General features: G+C 34.5%; 1 protein-coding gene across 1 annotated transcript in view; it reads left to right on the top strand.

The window, feature by feature from the left end:
• HECTD1 (HECT domain E3 ubiquitin protein ligase 1) overlaps positions 1 to 13469 on the top strand; it is a 119735-nt gene that overhangs the window by 96913 nt on the left and 9353 nt on the right. The window contains exons 30-41 of the mRNA XM_044665058.1: positions 421 to 643; positions 1570 to 1624; positions 1860 to 2042; positions 2433 to 2640; positions 2722 to 2807; positions 3023 to 3150; positions 5286 to 5487; positions 5925 to 6062; positions 6690 to 7297; positions 8942 to 9020; positions 9221 to 9314; positions 11977 to 12127. Of these exons, the coding sequence (XP_044520993.1) occupies positions 421 to 643; positions 1570 to 1624; positions 1860 to 2042; positions 2433 to 2640; positions 2722 to 2807; positions 3023 to 3150; positions 5286 to 5487; positions 5925 to 6062; positions 6690 to 7297; positions 8942 to 9020; positions 9221 to 9314; positions 11977 to 12127 (2155 nt within the window). The remainder of the gene's footprint in view (positions 1 to 420; positions 644 to 1569; positions 1625 to 1859; positions 2043 to 2432; positions 2641 to 2721; positions 2808 to 3022; positions 3151 to 5285; positions 5488 to 5924; positions 6063 to 6689; positions 7298 to 8941; positions 9021 to 9220; positions 9315 to 11976; positions 12128 to 13469) is intronic.

The raw sequence follows: 13469 nt of genomic DNA, 5'->3' as shown, positions 1-13469 counted from the left end.
CCATTGATTCTTCAATATATTACTGTTATGGAAGATATTTTGGTAAATTTAAAAAATTGATTTTGAACTTCTATTGGGGAGTAACAATTTAAATATGTCCTTAAAAGCATTTCTGCTTAATTCTGGTGATAGTTTCATGTTTTATAGTTTAGCAGTGTCCTTAATAAACCTGACTGACCCATAGTGCATAAAGATAAGGTTTTTAGACAAAAAGGGGCTTATAGATATGATCAAGTTTATCCCCTGGCCTTTAGATGGTAAGCTATTGTTTTCATTTTACAAAAGAAATACTTAAGGGCTACAAAAGTTGTCCAAAAGTCACATAACTAATTATGGCATGTTGGTATGAGTTTTCTATTTTATTATGTTATACGCTTTACTGTAGTGCTGTGTTTCTCATATGGTTTTCAAATTTTTTAGGTACTCCTCATTCAGAGCTCTTAGAAGAAGTTGAATGTACTCCCTCACCCAGATTAGCACTTACTTTGAAAGTAACAGGTCTTGGAACAACTCGGGAAGTCGAATTGCCTCTCACTAACTTCAGATCAACCATCTTTTACTATGTACAGAAATTACTTCAGTTTTCCTGCAATGGCAATGTGAAATCTGATAAACTTCGTCGTATTTGGGAACCAACATACACGTAAGAGACTTTTTGAGTTAAAGATTTTTTTAGTATGTGATGAGAAATAGCCCAAGAAATTTTTTTTTTAACTAGAATTTGAACAATTGTTTAAAAATACCTATTTATGACCTTTTAATTCCAATATAGATATATAGAATAAATGTATGTATATAATATGTATAAAGTATTATATACACATCAGAATTGATGTCATAGGAACTATGAACTGATTAGTATTAAAGAAAATATATCGATATGGTTATATAATTTCAATGAAGTTTTTTACAGTGAGCCTGCATTATTAAAGTAGCTCGTTACTAAATGAATAATATAGAAATGAATTTGAGTGATCATATATCCAATGGAATTGCTTGTCAACTCAGGGAGGGGGGAAGGGATGAGGGGAAGGAGAAAACATGAATCATGTAACCATGGAAATTTAATTGTTTTTTAAAAACAAATGATAAGATATTATAAAAATAAATAAAGTCGTTTGTGACTATCAAAGTCTCCTATGGAACACATCACTTTTTTGGAAGGAAAAAGAAATAAACAGAATGGTTACTTTTTTTTTTTTTTTAAGAGATACAAATAGCTTTACATTCTGTCATATTTCTTTCCAGTAGTTGATCAAGTTCATTATCAGCAAACTATAATATGGTTTAATGAGATTTCTGCTATTGTTATTATATGCTTAGTTTGTATTCATGCTTAAAAAATCAGTTCACATATCTTTCTCATCCTCTATAATGAGTGACATGTTTATTCCTTTCTTGGTTTTGAAGTAACTTGTTCTGTTTCTATTCATAAAACTTCCTCCAAGATTTTACATTCATTATCCCCCTCAGGATGTGGCCAAAGGGTAGATTCTTGCTTTAAGTATATAGAAACTTCATTGAAATAAATTTCTTAAAGTTTAATTTGGATAATATCTTCATATTTAGAATCATGTACAGAGAGATGAAGGATTCCGATAAAGAAAAGGAGAATGGAAAAATGGTAAGACCAGCTTCTTTATTATTTAAATTCTTTTATTAATCAGTAATTAACATATTGCTATTTGTGAAATGCACCATTTGGGAAAAAATTAGTACTAACAGCATTTTAAACTTCATATTAGAAATAAATTGATAATTATAAATGCATGTTCCTAAAGAACTCTTAGTATGTTGCATGTAAAATGTTTTGGACTTTACAATCAGGAAAGACCATTGTTTGGTTCTTCCTGTTGTAGGGTTGCTGGTCTATAGAGCATGTGGAACAATACCTTGGCACTGATGAACTACCAAAGAATGACTTGATAACCTACCTGCAGAAGAATGCAGACTCTGCTTTCCTGCGCCACTGGAAATTAACCGGCACTAATAAAAGTATTAGGAAAAACAGAAATTGTTCTCAGCTCATAGCTGCATACAAGGTATATGTCCTTATCCAAATACTGTGTTGTTTGGGAATGGCTGTGTGCTTCATTTTGCAGCTTTGTAGGTTCCTTTATGAGAAGGAGGGTGAAAATGGGGTGCTCTAAGAAGTGTCTTTATTTAATGATGTCCATATGCCAACATTTCATTTTAAAATCTGATCTTATAGATTTGGGTGCTATTAAGATTTCTTATGAGCATATGTTTCTTATTAGGAGTTATTGTTAAAAGAAATTGATTATGGTCTGGGATATACACTATTTTTACAAATGAGAAGGTGTATTTTCACTGCAACTTTCAACAAGAAACCTTTTTTCAAGTGATAGATTTAACTTTTGATTATCCTAAAGATGTGATTTAATGATCAGTATTACTAATTATTTCTACAGGATTTTTGTGAGCATGGATCAAAGTCTGGATTGAGCCAGGGAACCATTTCTACTTTTCAAAATTGTGATATTCTTAGTCTGGCCAAAGAACAGCCTCAGGCCAAAGCAGGCAATGGACAGAATTCATGTGGAGTAGAAGATGTCTTACAGTTGTTACGTATTCTTTATATAGTTGCAAGTGACCCTTACTCAAGATCTTCCCAAGAAGGTACGTAAGGAACCTTGTCTGGTTTCTTCAGCATCATTTAAAAAGCAAGTCAAGTTTTTATATTTTTATTAATGTTTACAGAAGGAGATGAGCAGCTTCAGTTTAATTTTCCACCAGATGAATTCACAAGCAAAAAAATCACTACGAAAATCTTGCAGCAGATTGAGGTAATTACACCAGGCCAATGAACTATGCATACTGTAAGTGCTGGGCTTTTGAAGTCCTTCCTTTGACATGTTCTTCTCTGCATAATTTTTTATGACTGCTTTTATTCATTTGAACTTTGACATGCTTTGTGTTTGCTTAATTATATATTAGAATTTACTCTTTTTGTTAACTTATTTATAGTACTGAGATCATTGTTTTATACAATAATTTTCAGGAACCATTGGCACTAGCAAGTGGGGCTCTGCCGGACTGGTGTGAACAGTTAACCAGCAAATGTCCCTTCTTAATACCATTTGAAACTAGGCAGCTTTATTTCACCTGTACAGCATTTGGAGCATCCAGGTAAGAAATATAGCTGCTTTCAAAAGTTGCTTAACATCATAATAATATTCTTAACAAGTTAGAACTACCAGATATTTCCTGCTGTTATCTTTTAGTATATGCCTTATAGTTAGAAATTCTTGTTTTGAAATATTCTTTAAGTATTTGCTTTTGGTTTGGAGAAGAATAGAGAGAGAAGATTTTGAATTGTACATCCATTGCTTTTAGCAGGCTCACATATAAGTTTTACCTAGTTTAAATAGGAAGGGGGAGGGAGATATAAAAGAGGAGTACTTTATATAAAGATGTGGTCTTAGGCTTCAAAATGCTGGTTTTCTGCAGGGAGTCATGATCCAAACAAAGATAAAAATGTTTCCTCAGTTTAATTGGAAATTTTTTTATGGGAGGATCAGATAGCAAGTTCATACACAATTCCTAGAAGTATATATAAATTGTTCAGGTAAAAGAATTTGCCTTGATTATATAGTAGAAAAACTTTCACCTAAGTTAGTGAAGCTCCCCAGTACTTACAAATAACAAACTTACAAATAACAAATAATAACTTCTGGTGAAAATGTAGGGATTTATTTCAACTCATAATTGAGTGAATGATAAAGATGAATTCATAATTTCTTGACTTATTTTCTATTGTGGCATTCCTTTTTTTTAAATAATACTTTACATATTACATTTATAAAAGAATTCTACCTCAAGGATCCACATAATTTTAGTAATCTTCAAAGATCAGCACATAATAGGCACTTAATGCTAGTTTATAGAATTAAATCTCATTGAATGAAACACTGCCATCTGAATAATGGTAAAAGCTGTTAGGCATCATCCTTGCTTGGTATGCTTTAGTTTTGTAGGCTAGAAAATTTGCCCATCTTTCAAAAGCTCCTTAAAATTCTGTAGTATTTTATAGTTGGCTATTAACTGTCAGATACTATTTTTTTTCCAAACATGAATTTCTGTGTGTCTTCATTTCTATTGTAAGACATAAAAGTAAAATATTTATCTTTCTCAATAGGTTGTCAGTTATTGTGATAATTATAAAATAAAAGATTGAATGACAAATAGTACCTTTTTCTGATGGTGCCCAACAGCTGTATGCTTGTAATGATAAGGGTGACTTCATTTTGTAATATTTTTTTATCCCTGATATATTTGGAAAATAACATTACACACTTTTATGAACTGAGAGGGTTGGATTAATGTTCTAAGTTATAAATATAACACTTGTTATAATTACATTATTCTCTACACTTTAGAGATTATGAAATGTATTTTAATTATTTTAAATATTTTCCCTTATGCATAGAATTATGATACTTATTTGTATAATTCAATTGTATATAATTCATAATTTCTGAAATGTTTCAATTTCACTGTCTTATTTGAGCTTTACAAAAGTCATCCATCAAGCCACCATAGTTATGTCTATTTTACATCTGAATGAATTGAGGCCCAAAGAACTTAAGAGAATTGCTTAATAATAAGAGTCAAATGCAAGATTTAAGCATGTCTTTTTCCACCACCACCATGACCCCCTACATGCTCACATGCTGGTGTGTCTGTATCTTAAATATACACATTTATATGTGATACACATATAATGATCTCTTTCCTATTAGTTTTAGTATAATTGATATTTATGCTACAAGAATACTCATTTTATTTTACTCTATAGGTATTACATAATAAATTATACGTTGAAGAGAAGGCTATTAAGATATATTTTTAGACTTGTAGTATTTGTCCCCTTAGAGTAAGATGTGGTAATTTCCCATATATTTGCTGTTGCTTGGAAAATTTGTGCTTCTGTTTTTGAAAAAAGATGTTTTTTTAAATTTTTTTTTAAACCCTTACCTTCCGTCTTGGAGTCAATACTGTGTACTGACTCCAAGGCAGAAGAGTGGTTAGGGTAGGCAATTGGGGTGGGGTGGGGTCAAGTGACTTGCCCAGGGTCACACAGCTGGGAAGTGTCTGAGGTCAGATTTGAATCTAGGACCTCCCGTCTCTAGGTCTGGCTCTCAATCCACTGAGCTACCCAGCTGCCCCCAAAAAGATGTTTTAACCAAACTTTTTTAATAGTTTAGTATTTACTAGTTCCAAATATTTTGTTACATTAGCACACAACTTTTTTTTTCTTTCAGAGCAATAGTGTGGTTACAAAATAGGCGTGAGGCCACTGTTGAACGAACAAGAACAACAAGCACTGTAAGACGAGATGATCCAGGAGAGTTTAGAGTTGGTCGTCTTAAGCATGAAAGAGTAAAAGTTCCACGTGGTGATTCACTGATGGAGTGGGCTGAGAATGTTATGCAAATACATGCAGATCGGAAATCAGTTCTAGAGGTACAGCATTTGAATTAGAATGTTTTCTTGTTTTCTACTGTATGAAAGAAGTCTTAACTTCTTTACTTACATGTGAAAAAAAAAACCGAAGACCAGAAAGGTTGTAACCTCTTTCCTAGTGTCATATGGCTCATAATTATATTCCTAGAATAAGAATAGAGTTCTGACTCAATGTTTTCTATTCTACTACAACACCTCTTTAGTGAAACCGTTGCTACTATTGTCATAGTAATTTCTAAATATCAAGTTTTATCTCGATAAAGACATTAAATTATATTTTAAGATAATTATAATTTAATGATATTTTCATTTGTCATGTATGACATTTCAGCCATCATAGAAAAATTAAAATGAGACTATGCATTCTGATTTACCTTTTTGAAACTTTTTAAATAACTGTTTTAAAACCCACTTTCCCAAATCTTTTCAACATTTAGGTTGAGTTTTTGGGAGAAGAAGGAACTGGCTTGGGACCTACACTAGAATTTTATGCTCTGGTGGCAGCAGAATTCCAGAGAACTGAATTGGGAACATGGCTTTGTGATGATGACTTCCCAGATGATGAATCACGTCATGTAAGATCCATTTTCCCCTTCTTTTACTCATTAACTTAGAAATACTGGCCCATAAACATGGAACCCTCTCCCCCCCATCAGGATATCGTGGGCATATGAACTATAGAATTCTGGAACATTAAGACTGACTTCAGAAGTAACACTAAACTTTGTATATTCTTTTTTGAGATACCAGTGTACCTGATTTGAAAAGATATACCTGAGTTTTTCACTATTTTAAAAAATTAGAAATATCTCTGAGCCCACTCTTGTCTTGTGGGGCATCTTCCCTCCTGTCCCATTTTGCCCATATATATAGTTTGAAATAACTTTTGTTGTTAGGTAACTTGGTTCAACTATATTTTGGAAAAGGGTATCTGGGATTATAGTTAATGTGAATCACACTAGTAATTATGTCTCACTAAAATAGAGAAACTTACTATTGAATACTCTGATAGTGAAATTGATTATTAGGTTAATGCTTGTTAACAACATAATTCAGCCACCAGAAAATTATTTTACAATTTATTGGACTAATGATTATATTTGCGGGTTCTCCCTATCCCTCTAAGAGTTAAGATAGTAGTCTTAATTTGTCAAATGATTCAATTGTAATCTTAATTATTTTCTTCTTTTTATAACACTCAGGTTGATCTTGGAGGTGGTTTGAAACCCCCTGGGTACTATGTACAAAGATCATGTGGACTTTTTACTGCACCATTCCCACAAGACAGTGATGAACTTGAAAGAATCACAAAACTCTTTCATTTCCTTGGAATTTTCTTGGCCAAATGCATTCAAGACAATAGACTTGTGGACTTACCTATTTCTAAACCTTTCTTTAAACTCATGTGTATGGGTGACATTAAAAGCAATATGAGTAAACTGATTTATGAATCACGAGGTGATAGAGACTTGCACTGTACTGAAAGTCAGTCTGAAGCATCTACAGAAGAAGGTCATGATTCCCTCTCAGTGGGAAGCTTTGAAGAAGATTCAAAATCAGAGTTTATTCTTGATCCACCCAAACCAAAACCCCCAGCTTGGTTTAATGGGATTTTAACTTGGGAAGATTTTGAACTGGTAAATCCACACAGAGCCAGATTTTTAAAAGAAATTAAAGACCTTGCTATTAAAAGACGCCAAATTTTAGGCAACAAAAGTCTTTCAGAAGATGAAAAGAACACAAAATTGCAGGATCTAATGCTGAAGAATCCATCAGGTTCTGGACCACCTCTTAGCATAGAAGATTTAGGGTAAGATTTATATGTATGCTTTTTTAGACCTAATAACTTAAAAGACATTTTTCCTTTGTGTTTTTTTCCCCCTTAATTTAGGAGTGCCTATTTATGGAAAAACCTGACATTAACTATAGATTAAGCATATTGTTGTTATCTTTCTGTTGTCTTAACTGAAGAAAATTTAAACAAGACCAGTTTTAGATAAACTCTGAAAAATTTTTAAGAATTTTTTTATTTCTTTTTGGCACTTAGGCCTCTATTATTGGTATAGGAGTTACTGTTCTGAAAGTTTAGACTATTAACCACAGTAATAGTTAAAAATCTCTAAATTTAGTTTGTCAAAGATAATAAAATCATAGTTCAAGTACTTGAAATCCAGGCCTAAATCAAGGGTCAAATTTTTAGTGACCTTTTTTTATACGACATGTAGATATGCCTTTTGAGAGTCTTTTCTTGTATGTACTTTGTATGTACTACTTGCCCTAGTTATTTTATTAATATTTTCATTTTATTCTGCTGTTTTGTTTTTGTTTTTGAACTCGATATCTCCATGTAATTAGATTTGTTTTTAAGAGGCTGTTTTCTCCTTTCATTTTGCTAACTGCGCTTCTATTTGCCAGTGGTTTTCATAAATAATTTTGTAGTTTTTTGGTCTGAGCCTGTGATTTCATTTTTATGTGGGAATTCCCTTCATCACTGCAGATCTAAAGAGTACATAGATATAGAGAATTGTTTAGAGGCACTGTGAGACATTAAGTGACAACCATGACCACATAGCTAGGATAGTATGTATACTAGGGACAGGGTTTGAATCCACTTTGGGCTGTTTACTACCCATATCACCTTGGGTAAGTCACTTCATGTCTAGTGGGTCCATAGTTATCTCTTAAATGAAGGGGTTGTATATCAAATATATCAAAAATATATTAAGGTATATCAATAAATCTGGAGAAATTAGAGCAATATTTTTTCCCTCTTAATTGGTTTATTCCTATTAGTTGCAAAGAATCTGGAGTTTCTTTTGGGGAGGGATGTTAATCTAGTTAAAGGGAATTTACATGGATATTTTACTATCTTTTTTTTTTTTAAACCTTTACCTTACATCTTAGAGTCAAGAAATACTGTGTATTAGTTCGAAGGCAGAAGAGTTTTAAGGGCTAGGCAATGGGGGTTAAGTGACTTGCCAAGGGTCACACAGCTGGGAAGTATCTGAGGTCAGTTTTGAACCTAGGACCTCCCATCTCTAGGCCTATCTCTCAGTCCACTGAGTTGGTTGAATGTTAAGAAGTGAGTCCATTTTGGTAGATCATTTTTTAAAAAATGTTCCCAGGGGCAGCTGGGTAGCTCAGTGGATTGAGAGCCAGGCCTAGAGATGGGATGTCCTAGGTTCAAGTCTGGCCTCAGACACTTCCCAGCTGTGTGATCCTGGGCAAGTCACTTGACCCCCATTGCCTACCCTTACCACTCTTCCACCTAGGAGCCAATACATAATATTGACTCCAAGACCTTAAAAAAAAAAAAAAAAGGCAAGGCCTAAAAAATAAATAAATAAATGAAAGAATATTCGCATAGGAAAGAACCTCCTAATTATAAGCTAGTATTCAGGATCCAATCAGCAATTTGAACTGGTAATTAATTCTTTATTTTTTTGTTTTTCAGTTTAAATTTCCAGTTCTGTCCTTCCTCCAGAGTTTATGGGTTTACAGCTGTAGATCTCAAACCTCGAGGTGAAGATGAGGTAAAGGTTTTGTTTCAGTGGTTAAGCTTTGATAATTGTACCTTGTGGAGGCAGGGGATGGAGAGGGACCAGGGTAGGGATCAGCCCCCATTTTCTTGTCTCTGTCTCATAATATCTTGAACAATATCATGTACATTAGGAAACTCCTGAAACACTCTTTGACAAGGCTAGAAATAGCTAATTTCCTTTTTTCTTTGTAGATGATTACAATGGACAATGCAGAGGAATATGTGGATCTGATGTTTGACTTCTGTATGCAGACAGGTATTCAGAAACAGATGGAAGCTTTTAGAGGTAATTAGAAGACTCTTTTTAGACACTTTCTTTTAGGGTTAACTATAATGAAGGAAATGAATACATATAAATTATTTCTCACATGTGGTTCCCTTTTTTTTAAAACATTTATTAATATTCATTTTTAACCTGTTTACATACTTTATGCCCCTACTTTCCCCTTAACACCCCCCCCCCCAAAATCTCCCCCCACCCATGGCCAACACACATTTTCACTGGTTGTAACATGTGTCCTTGTTCAGGGCCTATTTCCATATTGTTGTTAGTTGCATTGATGTGGTAGTTTCGAGTCCACATCCCCATTCATGTCCGCCTCAGCCCATGTGTTCAAGCAATTGTTTATCTTCTATGTTTCCTCTCCTGCAGTTCTTCCTCTGAATGTGGGTAGCATCTTTACCATAAATCCCTCAGAGCTGTCTTGTGTCATTGCATTGCTGCTGGTACAGAAGTCCATTACATTCGATTTTACCACAGTATATCAGTCTCTGTGTACAATGTTCTTCTGGCTCTGCTCCTTTCACTCTGCATCAGTTCCCGGAGGTCTTTCCAGTTCACCTGGAACTCCTCTAGTTTATTATTCCTTTTAGCACAATAGTATTCCATCACCCGCATATACCACAGTTTGTTCAGCCATTCCCCAATTGAAGGACATACCCTCGTTTTCCAGTTTTTTGCCACCACAAAAAGCACAGCTATAAATATTTTCGTACAAGTCTGTTTATCTATGATCTCTTTGGGGTACAAACCCAGCAATGGTATGGCTGGATCAAAGGGCAGGCATTCTTTTATAGCCCTTTGAGCATGATTCCAAATTGCCAGCCAGAATGGCTGGATCAGTTCACAGCTCCACTAGCAGTGCATTAATGTCCCAGTTTTGCCACATCCCCTCCAGCATTCATTACTCTCCCCTTCTTTCATTTTAGCCAATCTGCTAGGTGTGAGGTGATACCTCAGAGTTATTTTGGTTTGCATTTCTCTAATTATTAGAGATTTAGAACATTTTCTCATGTGCTTATTAGTACTTTTGATTTCTTTACCTGAAAATTGCCTATTCATGTCTCTTGCCCATTTTTCAATTGGGGATGTGGTTCCCTTTTGAACCCAAAATTCTTCCTTAATGAGATTTGTTAATATTTGGGTTCTCTTTCTCTACCTCTTCCTTTATTTCTTTTTGTTTTGAGATAAAACTAAATTGTAGGGATTCATTGGCAAGGTACTAGTCTTGGAAATGATACTTTGCAGGTTTGCCATAGAGCAGTAATGGTGAACCTATGGCATAGGTGCCAAAGATGGCATGCAGAGCACTCTCTGTGGGCACTCAGCCACCCTCCAAGAGTTCATTGGTAGAGAGGCAAAAGGACTCAGGTGGAACAGCTCTCTTCCCCCTCTCACCCAGCAGCCGAATGGGAGTACTTTCTCCCTCTCCTGCTGGGAGTGGGGTATATTCAGCATGTGGTGTGGGGGAGGGAAGTGACTCTCAGTCTGGAGGGTGGGGGCAGGGCACTCCATCTCTCTAAAAGGTTGCCATAGAGGGTGTCCTATCTCCTATCTAGTTCACCACCAGGTAAAAAAATATATTGTGAGATTTGAAGGTGACTACAAAAAGACTGATAGAACCTTTTGATACCCATTGACTATTTATTGGAAGTTGGCTAAACTGCTTGACTCCAGGCATAGAGTTTAATAACTGTATTGTCATTTTTTAAATAAAATGAACAGCATGCCTACATTCTGCCTAGTTGAGTCATTAAACATTTCTTAAATACCTGCTGGGTTAGGCACTATTCAAAGCCATGGGAATACTAAGGAGGATGTGACAATCCCTGCCCTCAAGGAGTTCGGTTTAATGGAGGAGAACACTTAAAAAGGAGCTAAAAAGCAGAAGGGAGGATGGGGAAAGTTAACTGACTACAGGGGCATAGTGAAGCTCTGGAGCCAGATTAGGAAATGAGGATGTGTGAGTTTTAGTTGATTTAGTCTTTTAGAATCATGAATTTTTGAAGATCATGAAATCCAAGAGGTTTAACTGGGCAGGAACTTGAGAGAAATGTTATTATGTTTTATTGTTTCTGGAGGAGGAGGTAGAGAACAACAACAAATGCTTAAAAAATATGTGACTATGGGGCAGCTTGGTGGCTCAGTGAATTGAGAGCCAAACTTAGAAAAGGAAGGTCTGGGTTCAAATTAGACCTCAGACACTTCCCACCAGTGTGACCCTGGGCAAGTCACTTAACCCCCATTGTCTAGTCTTTCCTGCTCTCCTGCCTTGGAACCAAGACACAGTATTGATTCTAAGATGGAATGTAAGGGTTTTTAAAAAAAAAAAAAAGAAAGAAAATATGTGACTAAATTGTATAATTGGTTATGCACTAATAATTGCCTGCTTTGGGTGGGGAGTGTCGTTTGCATTGTTATGTATTTTATGTTGGTTACCTTTTCTTAGTTGCAATTTGTGACAGTAATTTAGCAGAGAAATTTTTTATAACTAAACTTTATTATATTCATATTATTATATTTCCACTAGTACTTTTAATGTAATAAAATTTATTTGGTTAACAGTAGTTATTATGATTTAAAATTTTATTTTGACGTCAGAATTTAGAAATGGATTTTTTCATTTTTAGTGATTATGTCTTTTTTTTTATTTGTTTACATAACAAAGATGGATTTAATAAAGTCTTCCCAATGGAGAAGCTGAGTTCCTTCAGCCATGAAGAAGTCCAGATGATTCTTTGTGGAAATCAATCACCATCCTGGGCTGCTGAAGATATTATCAATTATACTGAGCCCAAACTAGGCTATACACGTGATAGGTATGTGCAAAAGAATTAGGACCAATTAAGGAGATTTGTATCATTACAACTTTTTTTTTGTTTAATTAATTAATTTAGAGTATTTTTTCCATGGTTATATGATTCATGTTCTTTCCCTCCCCTCCTCTTACCCCCCTCCAGTATCCAATGAGCAATTCCACTGGGTTTTACATGTGTCATTCATTGATCAAGACCTATTTCCATATTATTAGTATTTGCACTAGGATGATCGCTTAGAGTGTACATCCCCAATCATATCCCCATCAACATCAAGCAATATTGTTTTTCTTCTGTGTTTCTACTCCCACAGTTCTTTCTCTGGATGTGGATAGTGTTCTTTCTCATAAATCCTTCAGAATTGTCCTGGATCATTGCATTGCTGCTAGTAGAGAAGTCCATTCTATTCTATTGTACCACAGCATATCCATCTCTTGTGTATAAGGTTCTCTTGATTCTGTTCCTTTCATTCTGCATCAATTCCTGGAAGTTGTTCCAATTCACATGGAATTCCTCCAGTTCATTATTCCTTTTACCACAATAGTATTCCATCACCATCATGTACCACAATTTGTTCAGTCATTCCCCAATAAAAGGGTATCCCCTCGTTTTCGAATTTTTTGCCACCACAAAGAGTATGGCTATAAATATTTTTGTGCAAGTCTTTTTCCTTATTATCTCTGTGGGGTATAAACCCATCAGTAGTATGGCTGTATCAAAGGGCAGGCATTCTTTTATAGGCCTTTGGGCATAATTCCAAATTGCCTTCCAAAATGGATGGATCAATTCAGAACTCTATGAGCAATGCATTAATGTCCAAATTTTGCCACAACTCCTCCCACTTTATTACTTTCTTTTGCTGTCATATTGGCCACTCTAGTGTGAGGTGGTACCTCAGAATTGTTTTGATTTGAATTTCTTTAATTATAAGAGATTTAGAACACTTTTTCATGTGCTTATTGATAGTTTTGATTTCTTTATCTGAAAATTGCTTATTCGTGTCCCTTGCTCATTTATCAATTGGAAATGGCTTGATTTTTTTGTACAGATTGACTTACCTCCTTATATATTTGAGTAATTACACCTTTATCAGAGATTTTTGTTCTAAAGATTTTTTTCCCATTGTATTGCTTCCCTTTTAATTTTGGTTGCATTGGTTTTGTTTGTACAAAGCCTTTTTAATTTAATGTAATCAAACTTATTTATTTTACATTTCGTAATATTTTCTGGCTCTTGCTTGGTCTTAAAGTCTTTCCTTTCCTGTAGATCTGACAGGTAAACTATTCTATGTTCACCTAATTTACTTATAGTTTCCTTCTTTATATTTAAGTCATTCACTCATTCC

Source organism: Gracilinanus agilis, chromosome 2, assembly GCF_016433145.1.
Source record: "Gracilinanus agilis isolate LMUSP501 chromosome 2, AgileGrace, whole genome shotgun sequence".
NCBI lineage: Eukaryota > Metazoa > Chordata > Mammalia > Didelphimorphia > Didelphidae > Gracilinanus > Gracilinanus agilis.
This window is presented reverse-complemented; position numbering and strand designations above follow the sequence as displayed.